This window comes from Vidua chalybeata, chromosome 3 (assembly GCF_026979565.1).
Source record: "Vidua chalybeata isolate OUT-0048 chromosome 3, bVidCha1 merged haplotype, whole genome shotgun sequence".
Taxonomy (NCBI): Eukaryota; Metazoa; Chordata; class Aves; order Passeriformes; family Viduidae; genus Vidua; species Vidua chalybeata.
The window spans coordinates 15,009,576-15,033,114 of record NC_071532.1 but is presented as its reverse complement, the minus strand read 5'-3'; the positions used below and the strand labels follow the sequence as shown (position 1 = coordinate 15,033,114).

The window sequence follows — 23,539 nt, the reverse complement described above, 5'->3', positions numbered from 1 at the left end:
AATACACTACTCTTGTGTGGCCTGGTTAAGAGCTGTTCCTTACTCCAGTTTCATAATCACATGCTCTTTTTCTGATATTTTCAATACATTGTATTATATTGAATGCATGTTTACTCATTTTCAGTAGAAAATTAAATCTCCATTTTATTAAAAAATGAAGCTGATCTCTGATTTAAAATGAAAAGGGAGGGTGAGAATCCAGGAATTCTGAGTGCAATATAATCACTTTAACAAAAATACTTTTTTGAGTGATTGTTTACAGTATATATCATATGTGCAGACTCTTTTAGATATTAGAACAGCTTTTTAGCTGCTTTATTGTTATGATTATATTAGAACATTTGTTATATCAGCACAGAGTAAAATGTCTCCTTTTATATGAGGAAAATAAAATCAGTGTGATTCGTAAATGACAAGGAAAAAGTGGTAATTTGTGTACAAGATTTTATAGTTATCTTTCTGTGTATATTGTTTAAGTGATGCTCTCGGGTGATACTTCAGTCTCAATGAGCAGGTATGTCAAACTTCAGAACTGTTTTGCTGGGTCTACTACCAGTGTAGACTGGGGTCCTTGGAATAATTCTGTAGAGCGTGTTTTTTTGTACATTTTCCCTTTTCTAACTGTGTTTTGCTGTTAGGTGGTCACAATCTAAATGTTTATTTGATACATAGTGAATAAGAATTGATAATTTATGTCATCTTCATTCCTAATACTAGGAATGCTGTCTCAGCTAGAGAGAAGAGAGGACTGGTACTTGCTGTCATTTCCATCTGCCAGAGGATTTGGCATTGTTACCCCCTTTTACCCACTTAAGTTGTTCCAGCTGTGATAGCACAGGATCACATCACTTGTAGGTAAATGCATCCAGCTTTAGAGAGTTTGAGGGGCATGTACCATTATTTGGCTTCAGATTCTTGTGAGAACCTGCCTTGTCCTGATACAGAAGGAGCCAGAGCTCCTATTACAAGACAAATAACTACCAGAATATGGGTTTTTTTCAGCTTTATGTGTTGAGTGATGGCTCTTGAATTCATTCTATTCTGCATTCCCGTAACCCGGGTGGTAACCACAGATACCTTTGGTACACAAAGCCAGTGACAGCCTTTAGTGGCTGGTAAACTGATTTTTATCCCCTTCCCCTTGACTGAGATGTGACAAATCCTTTTCAAGGAGAGAACCTGTGCAGCAATTCCACTGATTAGATTAACTGAAGTCCTCTATTGATTTCTAACCCTTGCTGCCACCATCCAACAGGGAAGGAGAAACTATCCAGCCATGGGTTTTTCAACACAAAGCCTCTCTCTGAATTCTGAATGATTATCTGTCCTGTGCTTGTCCAGACCAAATGGATTTGGATATTTAGTCATACTCGGTGTTGAAACTGAGAGTAGAAGAGATACCAGTCCTGGTCTCTTCACTTGTATTTTTGTTTTCTGGGCATTTTCTGAAATAGCTTTGACTTTGTCATACCTGCATATTCTCCCCTGCCGTAGCAGGAATGAAAACCCACCTTGTGCCATGTCTGCCTTACTGACTACTTCTTGTGCTTTTGAGAGCTTAGATTCTTGGATTCACACGGTTACTGGGTTGATCTAAGTTTTCCTTCCAGCAATTATTTTTTAAATGAATGATGGATCATATAAATTGCTAAGATGATGACCCTTCCCTCTTTAAGTAAACTTTTCCAGGGCTAGCATCCAGTTAGGAGATGGCCCTTTTTTCCTGTACCAAAAAAAAACCCCAAAACACAAAACCCAGAGAGTGAAGAAAAAAAAAAAAAAAAGCAAGCCTTTTCATGCTTTCTTCACATTTTGAGGAATATTGAATCATATTACAGCAACCTGTATTTCATTTCCTTGGACTGAATAAACATAACTCAAGAGCTGCATGCTCAGGCAGTAAAAATTTAGTGACAAAATTGACATGATTTGGTGTACTACATGGTTAAATTATGGTTTCAACTAAGTCTTCATAGAGATTTTTAAAAAAACAGGCCTTTCCTAGTTATAACAACCCTCTGATCCAACATTTCACAATGAAGCATGTTTTAAGTTAACTTCCACATTCTCAAAGAGGCAGAGTAGCAGTCCACGCTGCAAATGTGTACTGCATTTTTCAGAAGTCCTGCAAAATATGAAATACCACAAGAGTTCACCAAAACAAATCAGCCACAGTAATTCATGTTTAATATTTCTATATTTAGCCATTCTGTTACCTTTCTTGGCCACTTAGGGGGGTATGAAGGTGCCTTATACTGCTCAAAGTATTCAAACTTCAGAAGATTTAATGTAATTTTCTAGGCTATTTTCTCATAGGCTGAAGTAGAAGAGAATATGATTGCAAAGAGTTCAAGAAGCTTTGATATATTTACACAGGTATACAGTAATACCTGAAAATAAAGATACCTGTCTAATCTTTAAATTTTCATAGTATTCTATTTCAGAAGTTGCAGGTAAGACAAATGTTTCTCACCGATGTTAAAGTGATAGGAAAACACAAAATGCTTTTGTTTCATCTTGAGCTACCAAATCAGAATTAAATTTAAAATCAGATTAAATTTAATTTTCAGGCCATCCTGTAAAAATAAAATTTTACAAATTTTCATTGCTGTAAATACCTATTTCTGTAACAATGTCATAATATGGATGTAAATATTGTCTTAGGCTCCAAAATACTTGCTTTAGGAAAATGGTAAAATACAGGCCAAATCTGACATGCCTAAAACTCCATTGCTTACCTCCTTTTTAGATCTCTTTGCTCAGGATATTGAGGATATAGAACTTTGCAGGGAATAAGTTTGGAACAGTAAAATACTGACTTTTTTTCTCTCAGTTAATCTCCTATCAGCTTGATTTTTTTTTTTCCTTAAAATGCTCTCATCCTTTTCGCACTATATTTCTGTCAGTAGCTTTTGAATATTGTTCTTCTGTCTTTCATTGATCTCATTCCAGGCTTTCTTTTTGCCAGTGTTACACTAAATCTATTGAATAATTCCAGTAAGGAATGAAAAAAACACAGGATTTTTAAATTGCTATCTTTTTGGTGCCTAAACTGTTGTCTTGCTTTTAATAACATTTTATTTTTGATAGCACTTTGCCTTTAAAATTTTATTTAGATAAACTATAGTTTCTAAAGTGAACACTTTCCTTGTATGATTATTTTTGTTGTAGTGTGTATTAAAAACAGCAGGTGGGTGGTGGTTGGGAGGTTTTTTTGGGTCAAATTGCAAATGATTCTCGTGTGACTGAATGGTGTGTACTGGGTCATTGCTCCCACACACCACCTGATCTTTTGTTTATATCTCCTGTGTTGCAGTGAGAGCACAGGGAAACCCCCACATACCTTCCTGTTAGCATCACCCCCTACCACCAACAAGTATCCATCAACAAGTATGCAACAAATGATAGGGCAAAACTGAATTTGGGTTATTGTTCTGTTTTCTGGTGGTCAGCTGTCTGCAGAGAAAAACCCTTGCAGTCGCCTTTGTAGGGGAAGGAGGAGAGGGACCAGAGAGGATTAAAAATCACATCTGTGTGTCAGGAGTCCTAGCAACTCATTTCAGCATGAGGTGGTTTAGTTCAGCCCAAAGTAGAAGTCTGCTATGGTGTGATTTTTGCCTCTTTTGATAACATGGCATAAATTTCCATAACACTGCAGAAGTAGGTCACACCTTGTAAAAACTGTATCATATAATTAAGTAATGAGGCATTCCCTCCTGGAATCATAATACATGACAAAAGACAATTATAACAATCTGGAAAGATTCTGGAGTTTTTTTTTATTCAGAGACAACACATGGAAAGATAAATTCTTTCCAGGCTGAACTAGGTCTTATTTAATGGTATCTTATTTGGTGACTGGATCAATGGGCCATGAACAGCTCAATCAATAATCAGTCTAGCAAGAGCTATCACATTTTTCTTCACTGTGGTACTCTCCAGTGCAATTAAATAGCAAATGTGAAGGTGGGCAAACAGTAGTGTGAATGGAGTACAATTTGTTGATGTTTTGTCTGTCAAAGGTTGAGATATTCCAGTACAAACACTTGCAGGATTTTGTTGAGATTGTCAATAGTGGCTTTGTCAAGATTTTCTTCTGTGTCCTTCATGGTGTGCCATACTGCAGGAAAAGGGGATGGAATCAGATGCAGGACTGGAACCCCTATAAAGAGGAAAGTGAAATTTGGAGAAGAAGTATTTTAGAAGTTCTGTTAAGCCAACTGATACTTCACCATTTAGCAACGGAGTCAGGTAACTACTCAATAAGCTTGCTTTGTAGGGCGTGTCCCTGCAGCTTCCTTTTACCTTCTCTTGTTTTGATGTTTGTGACCGCATCCCATCATTAAAGAGTGTGTTGTGTAAAACTGCCACCTTTTTTTTTTTTTTTTTTTTTTTTTCCTTAGTAATCTGTAGCTACTAGTTATTGGGGGGAGTTGTTTGGTTTTTTGTTTTTTTTTTTTTTTTAGATTCTTTGCATTGTTTATTTAGGAGCTGCAGAAAGACAGAGAAAGCACTGCAGCTCCTCCAAATGAAAACTGATTACCATGTTTTTGTGAAAGTGTTAAGACTGAATATTTTTGAAGCATTTTTTTAGTTCTCTACATATATGGTAAAATAGGGTGTCTTACTTTTACTCTGTAAAATAGAGACAGTGTTGCCCTCAGATAAAGGAACTGTATCACTGCATATATATGTGTGTGTGTATATATTTATATATACACACGCACATTAAGCCACCTATATGTACTGCAGCTTGTAGGTAAAAGAGGAATTAAATCAGTCTTCTGCTTCCTGACTGCTTTTGGGGAGGAGCATTTTTTTCCTCAGCTTCTTTCCTGTTTTACTTCTTTTTCTCTCTGATTTTTCAGCTGCATACCACTAAGGAATTCATTTTTTTCATTAGGTGTTACGTCAAAGTTCTAAAGTTGGATTCAGAAGCCTCAAGTTGGGGCAAATAAGCTTGAAAAACAGGAGCAAATGCACTTTCTCATTTACTAAATGATGCATTTCTTACTGAACATATAATTCAAAATGTAAGAATTTCTGGCACCTCTTAACAAAAATGGAACATGATCATCTTCAACCAAGCCTCGATGTAAAGTACTGTGGAAATACTGATTTTCAACAGGGTGATTCTTCAGCAAATTCATGTTGTGTAGCTTTTGCTCTGTAATGCACAATGAAAGTGATTATTATAATCTTTGGACAATGAGGCATGTTAGCACATTTGAATTATTTTTCCTCTCACAAGGAAACTTTTTCCTTCAGAGAAGAAAAAGGCAGTGGTGACTGTCTCTTGCATTTATTTAATACTTGGAAGACCTCAGGATTGGTGCTATTACCATCATTTTACAGAAGTGAGAACAAAAATACAGAAGTGAAGCAGTTGCCAACTGTCACAGAGTGACAATAGTAATAGAATCTGTTTTGTTGCTTCCAAATGTCTGAGAGTCTTCCTCTGTTGTTTTATTAACTAAGTATCAAAATCTTCATATAGGTTTAAGATTTCACATTTACATTATCAAAGATCATTACTGTAAACCAGAAAATTAATCTAAAAATCTTATTTACAGGGCTTAATACATTCAGAAACTACTCACTAGGTTTTGAAATTCATTCAAAACCCATATCCTTCTGCTTACCAATTGCTTGAAGCCTCTGAAACCATCGAAGAGTGTTTGGAAAGTAATTGGGAAAGACTGGGTTTGGTGCACCAATTAAATCCAGTAGTACAAGCAGGTCCTAGACAAGAAAGAATCTTTAGTACAGAGCGCTTTCCTATAACATCATCAGCAGCAATGGAACTCCTGGTTTCCTGTATATGTCATGAGCCAGTCTTTGCTAGCCCTGGCCAAAGATCTGCCTTTTATCATGGTGCCTGAGAAGAATTCACTAGCAGAACCTGATTCCAATCTGATACATTTTCCTGGCTTCCGAAGGAGGCCAAAGCTAGGCTATTCCTCTGTTCCTCGAGCTGAAGCAGGCTGCATAGCTTAGCCTGCAGTTTGTGTGTTATATCTCTTTAAAAGAATAACGATGGTAGGTGGGGAGAAAGAAGAGGAAATTGCTTCTTCCCCTGAGAACAACGAAGTCTGTCAAGGGAAAGACATTTTATGAGTCACAAGAAGCAGTGACAGAAAAGAAGTGCCTCAGCAGTAAACAGGGAAAGTAGAAGGGAACAGACAACCAGAATGTTAGTAGGAATCAAAGGAAAACAGCTTGCTGTAGCTTAGTACTGAACTAAGGGAGACTTGTTCATAAACCAATGCTGTTTGTGCTTTTTCCTTATCACTTTGAATTATCTTTTCCTGAGGAAGGTGGGTATCTTAGTTTATATTCTAATAAATTGTGTATTTTGATACTTCTGTGACTCCTCCTTGTACTTGCATGCAGAAGGTTTAATCACCTGAAAAGCTCTTGCCAATTCTCTATCATATTCATAATGTTTCCAGAAGCCTGCTTCTTCCTTTAACTTTAATAGGGTTGTGGTTTCTTGGGAATTTGGCCAGTTACCTACTAATTAAATATTTTTTAAAATGCCATTTACTGTTGTTGATTAAAGAGGTAAGTCCTTAAAAAGTGGAAAGCCACTTACTATGCCCTGCAGCTGGTTTGTGGTTGTTGAACCAGGTGGGTGTGGAGTCGATACCATTTTTTGAGCTAAGTGTTGAGATCCATAGAGGGAATCGGAAGGGGACCACCGAACAAAAGCTTCTTCACCATCAAAAAAAATGAGCTGAAGTGAAAGGTCTGGTCTTGACGTTGAGCTGGCCTGTTGGAGAAAGTTAAAAGTAAAACTAACTGATTCTGGCCAGAAAATTAAACAAAGGGCAAATACTGTAGGCATGTAAGTAACACAAATAAGGGCGTATTTTCAAGGTTCCCTACGCAAACCTTCCTTTGGCTGTTATTATGGTGTAATAGTGGTAGTGATCAGTCAAGGTAATTGTTATTTATCTAACACAGTGACACATTCTCCAGTCTTGTATAATTTTGTTTCTGGATAAAAATTTCATTTCTGACTTTGGAGGACATGACCTGAGCATTGAGACCTGCAAAACCAGGTAGCAGCAACATTATCTTAAATAATGAGGAGATGTGTCAGTAACAACACCTGATGGGAATGCTAATATTATTATTTGATTGCATCACAAGGATTAATATAATTGCTACAGCTGTGCATCAGTGGAGATGAATTATGTATTTGAGAAGTTAATGGTTCTTTGAGCTCCTTTCTTTTCATTCAGGGGAATTTGCAATCACTGAGGCAATTTTGTGCTAAACCAAAGCAAAGAGAATGGGGCATGTCAGATATGTCTTTCCCTTTCATCAACCAAAATATATCAGCACTAAAACCTCAGAATATATATGATAAATGTGTTTAATGTCACAAAAAAAGACATTTGTATGAAATTTCTTCCCAATGTAAAGGGAGTCTACTATCTGAAGCCTTGTTTGAACTGTCAGAATTTCCTAATAATCCACAGCACAGCGAATCCCAGTCTGGTTCCACTAAATGAATAGTTTTGGGAACTGTAGTCTTGACAGTTGCTATAAATATTTTAAGCCCTCTATGAATTAACACTACTTCAACTAAAAATGCATGATGTGGATAAAAAGGTGGGGTCACTGGCAGCTGTCATGTCCTGCATGGGCTACAACTCCCAAATAGCTGGGGCTGATGCAATATAAACAGAAGCTTCTATAAAATGTTGGTCATGCAGGCAAGATGGTATTGATTGTGCTCACAGTGGTACATTGATTTCTCTAATGGCAATGGTTTGCTGCCCTTTGTCCTTTGCACATGACAGAGCTCTGTGGGCAGCACTCATTTTGCATTACATTCTGGAGGAAACTGTATCTGTGCTATTTGAGTCTTAGTAAGTAGCACTTGTGTTATTATTACTATTACTACTTAACACATTTTAATAATGTAAAGAGATGTCTTTGCCCATTAATTTTAAACTTACTCTGGAGAACTAAGTTATAACTGGAGAAGCATCAAGATAAAAATCACAGCTTCAAGTCAAAGTATAAATAGATTTGGCTGAAAACATAGCTAAGTCTGTTGTGCTACCATAAGCAGAGCAAAAACATCATAACTAATGTATTAAGCAGATGGATTCCAAAGTATATTTTGTTAACAGACTGTAAAAGTGGTGGCCTGTGCATAGTAATTAGTTGTCTTTTTGTCAGATGCTGTCATCTTAGATAATAAAAAACAATTTTCACTGTAAAATATTGTATTCATAGTGAAAAATGCCAGACTTTAAAGTCAGTGCAGGTTGTTTCATAAATAATCACCAGGCAAATTTATTATAAATGAAGCTTTTGAATGAAAGCCTGTGTATTACAGGTGTGTTTTGTTTTGTGATTAAAAATATTGCCATATTCTTATCTTCTCTTTCTTAAATATTCACAAATCAGAAGGCACCTTCTGGAAACTACTGTCTACAAGTACAAGTAACCTTAATACCTGAGCTGAGTGTACTCCTGACACTTTGTAGAGTGTCTCTCACATTTGAGAGACCTTTTCCTGTAACAGCTCTGTAAACGTATGAGAATTATTTTTCTGTAAATAGTGAATACTGAACCAGTAGATGGCACTCGTGAATCCGTAATCCTACAAATTTGTAATCCTACAAGCTTTTAAGAGTTTGTAGGCTCAACAGATTTTTGTGCCTAGCAATTGCAGGCCCCTTTGAAGCAGATTTTCGTAGCATAGGTAACACAGACTGATGACACTATACTTCTTTCATAAATAAACTATTCAAATTTGTAAAAAAAAAAAAAAAAAGAAAAAAATTGAAATCCTTGTGGGACAGGGAGACCTGAGTGTGACTCTTCTGCACAGCAATTAGTTCATCTGTGTCTCAAAGCAGAATACTACTGAGAGATTTCTTCAGGATTCAGAATGCAACAAAACTTTTCAATCACCTTATATGTTACTGGATATGATAGGAACTTCTGAATCGGGCTCTGTGCCTTTTATATAGAAAGTAGCATTATATCTTTCCAAGACTATGAAACATCTGTTATTCATATATCATTTGTTATTTTTATATGGTATATGTTTATATAGATAACTTTTAGATATATGCCCTTTTTATACGAAATTTTAATGTGATAATGTACTTCAGAGTAGTAGATACTGATCTCTGTTTGTTCTTGGAGTCAATGGGAGATTTATTACAAGCAGAGCGATCAGAGAACCCAGCATGCAGACTATGGAAAAGAATGTGGAAATGCCCTGAGGTCTGTTGCTGTTGGAAAAGCAAATGAAAATGCAACAAAAATACTACCTTGATTAACTGAAGCTCGTTATCCAGGGCCCGTGCCAGCTCCAACATCATAGCACAAGGCACAGCTGAATCAGTTGCTCCCACAAACACTCTGCCCTGCCATTGTTGTCCAAAGAATTTTGAGTCATAGTGGCAAGCAAGTACGAGATGGCGTTTTGCAGAGGGCTCAAGAGTGCCAATAATATTTGAAAATGTTTTATAGCCATATGGTGTGTGTCTCTGAAATGTATCTTCTTCAATTTCCCAACCTGCCTTTAATGTTTGAAGACGGTGTTTGATATGCTGCAATTATAAAAAAAAATCAGATTAATATTTCTTGCTTCAGAAAGATGTTGCAGGCAAATTGTTATTAGCTAATTAATAGTGGCTCCTAAGCTTATTTCTGTAAGTTCTGTAAATGATGAACTTTATAGCAAAAAATGTAATATCACTGTATAACTTTGCTACCTGAGCCTTTGCTTCATTTGCTTTTTATTTCTTCCTTTTGACCTTTATCTTTGGAATGTGAAGGTGTTTTTAATTATTGCCAATTATTATGATACATTAAGATCTTGATCTCTGAAGTTTTCAGGCCAATGTCTTTTTCAGGTGTAACTAGAGCAGATTTAATGTTAATATTTTCAAAGCTTAACTCAGATATGCCCTTAAATTGAAATTCAGAATTGGCTGCACAGACCTTGTTGTGGCTGTTTAGACAATTACCACATAGAGATGCCACAGCAGTATAAAAGAAGGAAAAAAAAAAAGCTGTTTGGGTTGCTTGGTTGGTGTGAGGTGGTTGGGCTTTTAAGCTTCAAGTGATATAAATTGTTTACAAGGCCGTAACAGATAGGTAGATTCCTTTAATTAAATAAAGAATGAAACATTTCAGAACAGCATTTTAAAAATGAAATTCTGTAAGTGTAGCTCATGTAAAGATAAGAATTGAGACAATCTAAAAGGCAAATAATTAATTTTAGCTATCTTCCTGCCTGAAGATAATACCTCTAACAACCCCAGCTATACTTCAACCAGAGTTCTGGCTAACTCATATTAGAGGGACGTCTCTCTTTCTCTGTTGAGCAACTTATTTTTATGGGTCCCTAGAGAGCTTCTTCAAGGCAGATTCCTCTCTCTCTAAGTAAACATTAAGAAAAGCCTCTGAGGGGAAAATAGACTTTGAAGACTTGTTCTGCTCTTAGGGAAGTCAGTAGGAATGATAAAAAACAACAATTTTGTTCGTGGTCACCCTCTGAAAGCTTTTACAATATGGTATGGTCTGTCAGCTATCAGTAGGCAGAGTGAAGGATGTCTGTTAAGGATTGAGGAGATTGTATAAACCTGGATGGATTTCACAGTAGCCTTTTTCCCTTAAAGGAGTCTGATGATTTTGTGTTTCAACAAAGAAGTATAATCCATTTCAAACTCCATTATTGTGTTTTGACAATAGAGGACTCTTATTTTTTTCCTTTGGTGCAGGGTCTAATTTAATAATATACAATATACCTTGTAATAGGATGATCCTATTTTGTACATGATCTGTGGTTTTCTAGCCTAGGCTCAGCTGTTTTTTTGTTTTTCTTCCTTTTCCCTCTTTCACTTGGCTGCCTTCCAGAGTACCACTAAAGAAACCACAAAACTAAATCTACAGAGATGTGCACACATGCGCATGCACACAATGCATAAAAAGGCTGCATTTTTCCAATCTACCAATTGCAGAGTAGCAAATAAATTTCTTGTAGTTGGGGCTGTCTTAGAGCTGTGAGTCAGTGCCTGAAGGGTAGATGAAGGCTAGTGAGATGATGTGAATGTCTTTAGTAAACTCAGCTGTACTATTGTCTGTCTCCTGCTTGGCTAATGGGATCCAGAGCCAGCATGGACACTGGCCTGAAGATTTCCACTCTGTGAGTGCAGAGCAGAGGTGCTGACAGAGCAGCAACCCGCTCGTGTGGTAACTTCTTGTGGCTCAAAGACAACGTGCTGGAGTCTTTACTGCCTTGGGGCCAGCTGCAGCCTGGGCTTGTTAGCCCAGCACCAGGACGCTGCTGTGCTTGGGCCAGCGGAGCTGGTGTGATTTGTGGACCAGGGCTGCACTTTGTTATGCTGACCATTTCATCTGCCTGCCCCTTTGGGCCCCTCTGATCCCTTTTTGTGTTGATACACCCATCTGAAGCAACACTCCAGGGCACTGTAACAGCACAGGACAGGGCCTCTCCAGAAGAAGTGGCGGGGGTGTAATTTATTTCATACCATGCATGGTCTTGGGTTTGAACTAGTGACCAAAAATCTGCTCATGTGAGGGGAAGGACAACCATTGTATTGTACTTTGGTTAGCAAACCTGGGGCAAACTTTTTAATTTAAAACATGATTTTTCCAAAAAAAAAAAAGACTTATTTTTCATCATGCTATGCAGCCCTGGGAAATAATGTCAGCTGATGTACAAGCTGTGTCATGTAAGCACTATGCGGTCTAGACTTGAACAATGATAGAGTTCATCCTACTGGAATGAATGTGACTGTCACTTCTGTGGGACTGTCTCTTTGGTGAGGGTCACCAAAGGTGTTACCAGAATATAAGTAATAATAATAATAATGTATAGTAAAGATGTTCTTAGAGGTTGTCAGGAAGTGTTGTCTTACCTGTCGCACAATGTAACTTCCTTGTGATCCCGGGTATCTTTCTATCAGGATAGGGCGCAAATCATTCTCCCACATTTCAGAAACATCTGTGTTGGCCACAACATTTTGAATAGCATCAGAACCTAAAATTCTTGGTTGGTGAGAATACTGTAGAAGGTAGAGAGAAGAAAGAGCACTATAACTATTACTAGACCTTTAAAACCATAGTTTTCTTCAGAATGACAATGAAAATGGTATATTGTGCTGCTTTGATTTATTCCCAACAATTTTTAATTAAAAAACCCTTTTCACTCAGAAATGATTGGCTTCTCTATCTTTCATTTCCATGCAAAATATGCTAGTATTTAAAGTATGAGAGAAAGTTTTACCTACCAGCTAGCTGTAAAACCTGAACCTATGAATGGGTTCTCTGTTTCCTAATGTCTTAATTATACATGTCATGTCTGCAACCACGCCACCTTCAACTGAGGTTTCTATTGAGACAAACACCAGAAGCTTTTTTCCAGTAGTAATAATATTTAGCTTTATGCTGTGCACTCCAAAGAAATGCCTAAGGTAACTCACTCCCAGAGGGAGCAAGCTGTGTCATTGTGGTCTCTCCCCACAGTGGCAGAGTGAGTGTGACTGCACAGAACGTGCAGAATGAGAGGCTAACTGGGGCATTCGTCAGCTTGGTGATACATGGGTTAACCTCAGGTCCGACAGCTCGTCTCCTGTGACAGCCACTAGTATGTGACCTACCTCCCTACCTCCCAAGTGACTTCCTTTCTGTTGCCCAAGCACAGGCCTTTGGGACTGTATCAGGTGACCCAGAATGCTTGAGACATCCTTATGTAGCTGGCAAATGCACATTTAGATGCACAAGAGCTCCATAGTGCTCTGGAATGGTAGCTGAATGCCAGGTGGGATTCCCAAGGACATCTCAAATGCCCCTTTATACACCAGGTTCTATCCAATCTCTAGCAATTGTCTCCTCAGAAACTTCCTGTGCCACTACTGCTTTTATAGATTCCTATTTCAGGCACTATCATATCCATTCCTCATTTATATCACAAGGTCTTCCCTCTACTCCTATTAGTCTTTAGTATTCATTAGTCTTTCTCCTAATGAAAAATACTGCTTTGTTTATTTCTTCTTTGATCAGAACTGCCTTACATGACTGATCAGACTTGCTGTCCTTCAGTGTACCTTGTCTATGTCATCCTTTCTGAGATGAGCAAAAGGAGAGAAACAGGACCATGAGTGCATCATAGTTTATACTGTAGGACAATGGCATTTTTTATTTTATTCTTTTTCTTTTTTCAAACTGTTTAACAGCTGACTTGCTTTTGGGCTACTCCTGCATCAAAATGACGTTTTCATAAATGTCTGTAGTCTAACCCTATCATTGTATGTGTTAACAAAAAATAATTCACTCTCCTTTTCTACTCATGTGTGTCATTTCACATGTGTCTGAAATAACACCTAAAACCCATTACCTGGCCAGAATGTGAACTGACCTCAAAAGTCAGGTATCTTATTATCAGTTATCTTATTACCCTAGGTGATGAATATTGTCTAAAAACGGGAGTTGCCTCACTATTTGACTCTTTTCTACTTTGTTTGTGTTTGTACAAGCAAGTATGAGCACAAGTATTTTCTAGACTTCACTGCAAACACTTAATTCTGCCCTTCTCTTGTTTCATAGCTGTTTATCTCCGTGTGAACCTTTCCTCTCATTCTACTTAGGTTTACCAGTGAAAGTAAGCAGAGGGGTGACACAAAGACACTAAATCTCATTGTGCCAATTTTAATACAGTGTTTAAAGCTGAATTTTAAGACTGTAACAACACCAAAATTTAGGATGGGCAGTTAACATTTCTAATGCCAGAAAATTTAGACATAGATTAAAAAAAAGAAAAATTATTATTATTATTTCATGTAATATTAATATGAACTTTTGAAAGTTTGGAAATTATACTATGGAAGTTGTAAAACAGTCTTTTGAAATACTAGAAGTTTAATAAGGTGGAACTTAGACCAGTGTAGAAGAGGCACAGAGAAGAGAAAATGTCAGGGAGCTGTTCAGTTTAGGAGGAGCAGGCTGTAAGGGGAGAGTGAAAAGCTAAAGCTATGTACTTCAGAAGAGTGTAGGAGGACAATTAAATTAAGGAAGTTCAGAAAAATCTGTCTGCAGTTGAACAAGTGAAGAGCATTCCTAGTAATTGGGGTCATCAAATCATTTTGCAAAGAAACTTTATTAAAGTACAAATGCATGAAAATACTTCAGAAGAGAGGAATCAATTTCCACTTCTAATAATGGAGATATCTTCACATTTGGGAAGTGAGAGGAGTTACAAAAGTGGTTATGAAATAAAAGAGAAGCAAAATAAGATTTGTAAGTGACTCATTCTTTACAGCATTGGTCAATCCCTATTTTGCCACAACAGGGAGGCAGAACAGTATATTCATGACAGGGCTGTCACTAAGCCTGTACTAAGCTGTATAAAACTGCAAAATTTCGAGTTCTACAAGTAGCCCAGGCTTACCTGTAGGACTTTGAATTTCCAGCTCACATGGCCCTCCAGGGAGAAAGAACAAACGTTCTTGAAGGGCAATAATTTTATGAGAAAGAGGAAGTTGTTCTTGCTTAGTGTGTGCACAGGCAGAGGAGCTCAGATGCCATGGTTCTGTGGCTGGATGGCACTACTGACAGCACTGGCGAGGAGATTGGTCAGAATGGAACCAGCTAAAGAGTGGGAGAAGTGCTGGGGCTCAAGGGGGCTGAAAAAAGGAGCACTGGAGCTACGTGATTGTTCATTGACCAGTGTGACTAAAGATTTAGCCCCATATGTATATACTGTATATGTACATATATATGTATTATGCATAATTACAGATGTATTATGTTACAGATATATAGTCTATACATCAGCTATATATATTATATAGTGAGCTATACACATATATATGTATGTAGTGTAAGATACAATTAATAGAACAGAATGAAACAGTATCTCATTAACAAACAAACAAGCCAACATTTCCTTGAATGGGGGGGGGGGTGCTGAATAAAATCAAGGAGAAAGGGAATTACTAAGGGGAAGCATGGAAGGGTGTGAAGGAAGCTTCGTTTTACCAGCTTGTCCTGGACTCTGATCTATTGATGATGAGAATGGTGCACTGGATTTGTGGAATTCAGTTGCTTCTTGCTGAACTTTGACTTCAGCTCTTCTACAAACACTTGAGGAAGGGCCCTAGAAGTGTATTTTCTGTTTGGAAATTCCTCAAGTGTTTAGTTGAATGTGGTTTGCAGTTTTATGCTCTCCTATGTTTCACGTTAATCATGTTAATCATCTCCTATGTTTCACATTAATTCTTTATGAAGAAAACTATGTTAATATTTCATAATGAAACACTAAGAGCTGCTACATTGAGAAATCTGTGGTTTAAAGCTTACCACTGTTTAATTAAACCTTATCTCAAGATTCCTTTTTTCACTAGTTCACACAGCACTCTAAATTAGACACAATATGAGTCTACGATATATTAGAGCATTATATCTTTTCAAAACAATTTTATACCGGCTATCAGCACCGTGCCTACTTGTTTTTCCTAAAAATACACGTGCATCGCTGCTGCAAGAGCTATTTGTCTTCTCAAACTAAGTCACTGTCCTCTGACTCACCATAATCACAATGAAAGTTGGAGTATAGTAGAATGTTATAAGGAATATAGTTTCAGATTTTGATCTGTTTTGCCCTGTTTGGGTTTCCCCTTAAATTCAGTAACTGCCCCTGGCAAAGCTTATTGCTCTTGCTGCCCGGTCCCAGGCTGTGCGAGATGACAAAACCAAACGTGTGAACAAGATCTGCTCTCTGCAGCCACCAAGCTCGGGCTTAAGAGAGAAGCCACGCCACCCACCCTCACCTGCGGGACCGCGCCAAGGGCGACCCCAGCCCGAATTCACGTTGGAGGCCAGGGCAGGATGGATGGGGCCGATCACGCGCCCAGCCGCTGATCCCTGCCCGCCGGGAAGGCGCTGCCCGCACTACCAAGGGAGAGGCAAGAAGCGCCTGGGAAAGGCAAACGCGACCCACCTTCTCCAGGGTCCACTGCGCTCCGGCGTCCCTCCCGAGCGTCGGGGGCAGGCAGGCGGCGAGGCACAGTGCCCCGAGCAGCCGGGCAGCGACCCCCGCCATCCCCTCCCTCCGCCTCGCCGAGTGCCGGGAGAGCAAAGGAGAGAGCCGCGGCTGTGCCGGCGGAGGCGGAGGCGGCACGGAGGAGGCACGGAGGGACGCACGGAGGAGGCAGGGAGGGAGGTAAGGAGGGAGGTACGGAGGAGGCAGGGAGGGAGGTAAGGAGGGAGGTACGGAGGAGGCAGGGAGGGAGGTAAGGAGGGAGGTACGGAGGAGGCACGGGGGGAGTCACGGAGGAGGCAGGGAGGGAGGCACGGGGGGAGGAGGCTGCAGCAGGAGCGGCGCTGGCTGCTGGAGCCGCAGCCCTGCCAGTGTCTCTGGCAGCCCGCGCTCCCTGGAGCCCAGCCCGTCCCCGGCGGCACGTCAGCAGTGCCAGGGGCTGCCTGCGCCCCCGGCCCCCTCCCGCTCCCTCCTCCCCCGGCCGCCGAGCAGCGAGGGCGGGCAGGCACTCGTGATTCCCACCGTGGGAAAAGCCGGAGCCTGCGGCTTTCCCCTGAAAGGTGGTTTTGTGTTCCGAGGGGCAGCTCGTGATCTCTCGGCCTTCGAGCACCGGTGGGAGCTGCGGGCGCTGGGATGAGGGAGGGCTCTGCGGCGCTCTCCCGCTGGGAGCCGGCCGGGAGCAGCGCTCGTGGCTGATGGGAGCTCGGAGCAGGTATTCCTGAAGGGTGTGACAGCAAAGACATACAGAATTGAGAAAGGGTTTAATTTATTAGTTTAGAAGTTCTTCTTCTGATCTTTTTTAGGCCTAAAGCAACAACAATACTTGCTAAAATGAAAACCCAATCTTCAGGCGTTTTAATTTCTGTACTTATCAACTAAGAATGAAGTAAAATCTGTAGTGAGGTGGTATTTTGCAGTACACCAATTAAAATTAATTAACCAAAGATACAAGTTTCTGAGCTCTTGTTCTCTTCTTTAGGTGATTTGACATCACTGTTCTTGCTCTCTGATGTAGAAAACATCTGACTATTCTGCATCACAGATACTATATTTAAAGTCTCAGACTTTTACATATTTCTTAAAGTTCAGGCTTAATCTCAAAACAAAATAGAAGAAAAAAAAAGAGGTGAAGGAGGGAAGCAGCAGGAATAATCATTTTGCTGCTTGTCAGCCTTGTACTGGAAAGCCTCATCCTAGTAACTGTAGCTTTGCAAGTAAGGGTGATGTTGGAGAAATGCAGTGATTCGTGATTTGCAGATTGTTGACCCAGATTTCACAGGTTTCCTAGAAAAGCTGGTGGATCTGCCACCCAGCATATAGATGACATCTCTGGTGGTGACAGTTTTACTACAGAAGAAGCATCCTTCTAGCTGATACTCAGAATGTGGCTGTATCCATTTTTTTTTTCATATATGGGAAAACAAAGAGTTAATTTAAATTGGTGCCTTTTTTTTTTTTTTCAATCGAGAAAGTCCACACAGTGCTTTGTTAGGAAATTGTTCCAAATTCACAGCCGAATCACTGGTTAACAGAAAGAAATGGGCAATCTTTTGATTACCAAGAAAAATCAGCATGGTTGACAGATTTTTAGACATAAGCCTCAGCATGTCAGAGATCAAGTCAAGAGCAATTAGTCTAAATCCCACTACCAAGATGATGGTGATCCCAGCAGAACTACACAACAGAACAAAAATCTGTTGCCCCTCCATGAGATTTCCTGTGGTTGACTATACAATCCAGATGCTGGACAGAATTTCTGGGTGATGTGCCAGGGTTCTCATACAATTTAGCAGAAAAGAAAATAAATACTATAGCTACAGGAGAAATCTGACAATAATATGAGTCAGGACTAGCTAACACTGCTTTTCCCTAAGGGATTGTGGTTGCTCTGGGGCTTACAATTATTTGATAGATTACAAATTTGGCAAGTGTAAAGTCAGATTAAGGCAGTGTTAATATCACCTACATGGGAAACACACATAAAAATGTAAGTGCTGGACCAGATGTGTAGAGAGATCAAACAGGATTTTTTAAGGGCATTACGTTCAAAATTTGGAGTAGAGATGTCCCCTCTCATAACCACCCCATAAAGTTCTGTGTCTACAGAACAACAAAACAACAACAAAAGAATCCATGTAACAGAAATCAGAATGCTTCACAGCTGAAAACAGACTTACATAACTATTTTAAATATGCAAACTTTAAAAAAGATAATCAGAAGTGACGGACATTTTGCTTTTCCAGGGATTTATAAAGGAAAAATGTGTTGTTTAGTCCTGTGCCATACCACCTAATATAAAATGTATCAACAAATATCTCAGTGGTCAGCTGTTCTATTATATACATTTAAAATAGTTGGATTACTACTCAGAAAAATCAAATAGATGTAATCAGGTGTCATCTAGAGGGGAGAAAAAGGGTAGTTTATTTGAAGAAAAGCATAGGCAATCTGTGACAGTATGATCTGTACATCGTCCTTTCTTTGCCCAGGAAGTGACAGTTGGTGTGACAGTGCCATCTACTGAAGTCCCGATGGACAGTCGATGCAGGCACCTCTGTCAAAGCCTTTTCCTTCTGCTGACCCTCCAACATGTCAGCATTTCAGCCAAACCGCCCCAGGGAAGCTGAGGCTGCGGGCTCCGTCATTGCCTTGGCTATCAGCTCTGGAGAAATGCACTGCCCGGCGCTGCGGGTGTAATGCGGGTGTAATGCGGGTTTAATGTGGATTTAATGCAGGTTTAATCCATGCCAGTTTTCTCCGGGGGGGAAACTCCTGCACCTTCCACCATTACAAATACAGTTTTAATTCTTGGCTCTCCCGACTGGCAGGTCTGTGGCAAAGAGAGCAGAGGAAGTGTGGTTTGCTGTGGTTTGAATCCACACAATAAAAGGTCATTTCCAATCCAAAAGGCTGGATGGGGCTCCAAGCAACCCAGCCTAGTGGAAGCAAGGGGGTTGGAACCAGATGGTCTTTAAGGTCCCTTGCAACCCAAGCCACACTGTGGTTCCATAATTTTGAGCCTCAGCTAGGGCTGATTTGCCAACAGCAGTTAGGCAGCAGAAACAGTCTGAGATTTCCAGTGCTCAACAGCCTGGGCTGCTGCAGACTCAGGAATCCACAGGCAGCTCTTACTTTCCAGAGGGAAAGGATGGTGGGGCTGATGCTCACAGAGGAGCACAAGTGCCTGCAGGTGTCTGGTGCTCACGTGCATTTCGTGGGCTTGAGCTGCTGCTGTTCATCCTGGTTAACTCATCCACTGCTCGTCTCCATGGGGTTTGGAGCAGCCTTTATCAGGCTGTGAAAGCAACCTACTTGGTGATTTAGGTTAAAGAGACCCTGTTTCCATGGGCTGATGCCTTCTCAGACAAAGCTTTAATAAGTGGAAAGTGTGAAATATGTTAGGTTTACCTGAAACACTTCTTTAGGAATTTATTTAGGAGCCAACACAGTAGAATTATTAGAATTACATATATGATATGAATGAAGCTACCCATCTAGCAGATGAGAGGATCTATGAGATCATTCCTTAAGCTGGGGGGGGTGGGGTGGGGGTGGGTGTGGGTAAGTGAATTCCAAAACTCAATTACCTAGAATTTTAAATACAAATATGCATTTTGTTTAATTTAAAATATGTCAAGAATGTATGTTTATACCAAGGTAAATTTTGATTCTGTGTTTTTTAAGTCTATACTAAACTTTTCACTGGTTTGTTGGGAGGTAGATTTTGGGACAAAGTTCAGCTAAGGGCTCAAACCAAGACGATGAGGTAATTCATAGACATACCCACATTTCAGGATTTTATCCAAACCAAACCTGAACTCCTAACTTTTTTTTTTTTTTCAGTTCCCTTATGGGAGAGGTTGAGTTGAGAGAGTGAGAGAGAAAAAAGACAATGAACAGAAAAAAGAAAAAAAAAAGGAAAAGCATTTCTATATCTTGTCTATAGAGATATTACTTCCTCTTTTTGCAGACATTTGTTGCAGATCTTACAAATCCTAAATGAGGGCCTTTGCTATGCAATACCACAGTGAAAAGCAGTGAAAAATAATCATGGCAGCATGTGCTTACAGAATTTCTCAGGCAAATGCACCAGTAAACTCTCCCAAGATGTTGCCTTGAATTTGAAAATATCCAAAACATTAGATTGGTGAATAGAAATGAATACATATGTATTCTTTTTCAGATATGAACTATCCAAATGCTAGACATACTATTTTCAAACTGGAAAAACTTGATGCATTTTTAGAGTTACAAAACTGTTCCAAATGCAGTTTGTTCATATAGCCCTTGTGATCCATACAGAAAAACAGCTTTTTGTTTATAAAAGCAAATAAATACAATGAAAGTTACCCATTTCCCAGTATCTTGTAGGTGTAAGAGAGAGCGATTTGTAAAGTGCAGCTGGCTTCAGCAGGGAAAGCTGAACTATGAAAGCAAGCTGACCATCTGAGGGAATGATGTGGGCTCAGAAAAAAAATTAAGAACACTGATGAAATCCACAGGAAATCACTAATTATGGTAGTCATAAAAATAACAAACCAGAATGCTTGCCCTGTCAATTACTGCAGCCAGGGCTAATGCTGTCATGATGCTGCAATCACAGAGTCAGCTGTGCATGTGCACAGATGGATGTGCTGCTCCATACACAGATACTGAATACAGAGCTGCTTTCAGATGTGTTTTACACATCTTTACAATAGAGATCTTTACAAACAGAACAGGGTTTGGATGCTTCAGCAGTATTTGTTTAATAGAAAGTAACACCAAAGAAGTACTTACAGGAGTTTGGTTTATTTTGGCTGATGCTGTCCTGTGTTCTGTAATAAATTGATCTTAACTAATCCATCTTCTGATTTATGAAAAAGCAGCTATTACAGCTTAGGGCAGCAAATTAAATGGCACCAACCCTATTGGATGGTATAAAGCTGAGCTTCTTTACAAAGAAATATAATCGTTGCCCAGTGACTGTGGTAATACCTAATATCCATCTGGTGTTGTCCATAAACAGCTGTTTTTAGGGCTGCTACTCAAAATGTGAGAAGCTTGCTGCACTTTAAATACAGCAGAGTGTGACTCCTCGCTGTGCTAAACATCAGAAATCATGTTTATGGAGGCAAGCTCTGTGTTTACAGTGGTGGCGTGTGGGAGTCCCACTTTAGAGGAAAAAGGAAATGAAGATTGCTTAGCTATCTGGTAGCAGAGCTTTGGCAAGAACATCCTCTATTCATGGAATAGCCTTCATTAAAAAATCCCAGGGTGGTTTTTGGCATTCAAAACCAGTTAAAAGCAGAATCAACCATTAACTGCTATGTTTTTAGTTTAAAGTACTTCCAGATTTTGACAAGAAGCTGCAGGCATATTATTTATCAAATAAAATGGCGCCAGTCAGGGCAGAGAGCTGGTTACACTCTCTATCAGCTGCACTGTGTAAAGGTCTGATGCAAAATAGGGTGCAGAAAGCGGAAAGGCTCCCCTCAGCTTCAGTGGGTTTTGGGCCAGGCCTCAGGAGCGCAAGGTGAAGGAAATGAGAAACGTACGTTACAAACAGAGCTATAAATGACAAGGCACTAATCTGCTTCTCCATCTGTGTCTTGCTGAGCTGAGGATTAGAAGCCTTTGAATTTGACAGTTTGCCTTTTTAAGGCATTTTCGGTCTGGTATATAACTTAAACCTCAGCAACTCCCTATGGCAGTGGATATTATTTTAAGACTTGTACACAGAAATTGAATCCAAATTCAAGAAGGAGGATTACAGGTTGTTTCTCAACAGGGAGCTGTCGGGCTGAAGTGAGGTTACAGAGGCAGTTTTGCCTTGCACTGGTTTTTTTTGGTACTTCAGCTCACTGTTTTTCCCAAGTATCTTGCGTGCAGAAATTTGCTGCTGATGCCAAGAGTGGCATCATTAACGCAGGGCTGAAAATGGGATTTGGGTGAATCAGAGTATTAGAAACGGGGGCTGAAACGCAGCAGGAGACGGAGAGTGAAAAGGGCCCGGAGAACTTCTGAGTTCTTGCACGCACATCCGTGGGGGCTAACGGGAGACGCTGAAAGCCACTCCAGCTCCTAGGTCAGCGCGGCCACGGAAAAGACCAGCGCGCTGCTGTGACACACTAGGTCAAGTATTTCCTGTGCAGCGATGGAGGGCCTGCCCGGCCCAGGGGACATCCCCGCGGGGCTGCGCCGCCCCCGTCCCGGCAAGGTGAACCGGGAGCGGCGCGGATGGAGACGTGGGCTGTGGCTGCCCCGGCCGGGCGGAGCGGGGGGAAGGAGCCGCGGTACTGCGAGGTACGGCGGGCAGGGCGGGGGGCTGCCCGAACCCGCGGCCGCAGCTGGCACCACAGCCAGCGGGTGCGAGCTGGCGCGGACCCAGGCTTTGGCACGGCTGGGGAGGCGAGGCGAGGCCACGGCGGCGGCGGGGCGGCAGCTGCAGCTCGGAGCGCAGGGCCCCGCAGCCGATGCCGTGCCGTGCCGAGCCGGGCCGGGCCGTGCTGGGCCGGGCCATGCTGGACCGGGCCGTGCCGTCCCGCTGTAGCGGCTCGGGGCAGCGCCCGCCACGGCCAGGGAAAACTAACGGAAACTCTTTCAGGCAGCCCTGCGCGTGCGCCGCCGCGCGCGCTGAGCCCCCCGCCCACGCGGAGCACGTCGGGGCTCGTGGTTCGCACAGGCGGGGCGGCCCGCGGCAGAACGCGGTTGCGGGACTACAGCTCCCGGCAGCCCCCGCGGCGCAGCCCCGTCCCGTCCCGGGCGGCTCTGGTGTGTGTGTGTGTGTGGGGAGCCGCGGGGCTGGAGATGCGCGAGTGGCCGCTCCGGCCCGGGGCAGCGGGGCCGCAGGTGAGCGCGGCGGGACCGGGGGCGCCGCCGCCGCCGCCGCCGGTGTGGGCGGGAACCGCGGCGGGGTCGCGGTGTGTGGGTTCGAGGGTCGGGGCCGCCGCCGCCACCGCGCCGGGGAAGGGCGGGGGCGGACTCGAAAAGTTCCTGCCGCGGCGGCGGGAGCGGCCGCCGAGCCCGGCACGGGCCGTGCCCCGGGGGAGCGCCCGCCGGCCCCCGCGGGGGGAAAGCGCCGCGGCGGCAGCTCCGCCCTGGGTGCCCCGGGGTGGGGGTGACGGGCCGAGGCCACATCATCTCCGGAGATGGTGCCGGCGGGGGCGGGTCGCGCAGCGGGGATTTAAACCTGGGAGGGACGGGCGGCTGCCAGCGCCAGCCCGGACGGGGCTGCGTGACCCGCGGCAGGCAGGACGCGACCCGCCGGTCCCGCCCGGCATCCGTGGCGGGGAGCTGCCGTCCCTCCCGGTGGGAACGGCCCCTGCGGGGGTAAGAACTGCGAATGGAGACGCCTGGAGCGGGGCTCGACGTCCGCGTCTCGCTTCGCATCGGGACGGAAGGGCGCGTTACGGGCCAGGTGTTGGAGAAGCTGCCCGGGAGACGCTTGGTTTGGGGGCAGCGGAAACGGGAGGGACAGCGCTTCTGGGCGAGCGCAGGCTGCGAGCTGGGCTGCAGGG

The 23,539-nt window shown here is 42.0% G+C and overlaps 2 protein-coding genes across 2 annotated transcripts in view; one reads left to right on the top strand and one right to left on the bottom strand.

The window, feature by feature from the left end:
* Positions 1-3,756: 3,756 nt before the first annotated feature.
* Positions 3,757-16,229, bottom strand: QPCT (glutaminyl-peptide cyclotransferase). The gene is made up of 7 exons (XM_053939624.1): positions 16,001-16,229; positions 11,922-12,068; positions 9,303-9,584; positions 6,596-6,772; positions 5,643-5,742; positions 5,051-5,167; positions 3,757-4,162 (listed from the first exon to the last, which is right to left on the bottom strand). Exons 1-7 carry the CDS (start codon positions 16,100-16,102, stop codon positions 4,017-4,019), a joined length of 1,071 nt encoding a protein of 356 aa, XP_053795599.1. The 5' UTR covers positions 16,103-16,229; the 3' UTR covers positions 3,757-4,016.
* Positions 16,230-22,788: 6,559 nt separating this feature from the next.
* PRKD3 (protein kinase D3) overlaps positions 22,789-23,539 on the top strand; it is a 43,650-nt gene continuing 42,899 nt past the window's right edge. The window contains exon 1 of the mRNA XM_053937659.1: positions 22,789-22,871. The gene's annotated coding sequence lies outside the window, so the exon portion shown is untranslated. The remainder of the gene's footprint in view (positions 22,872-23,539) is intronic.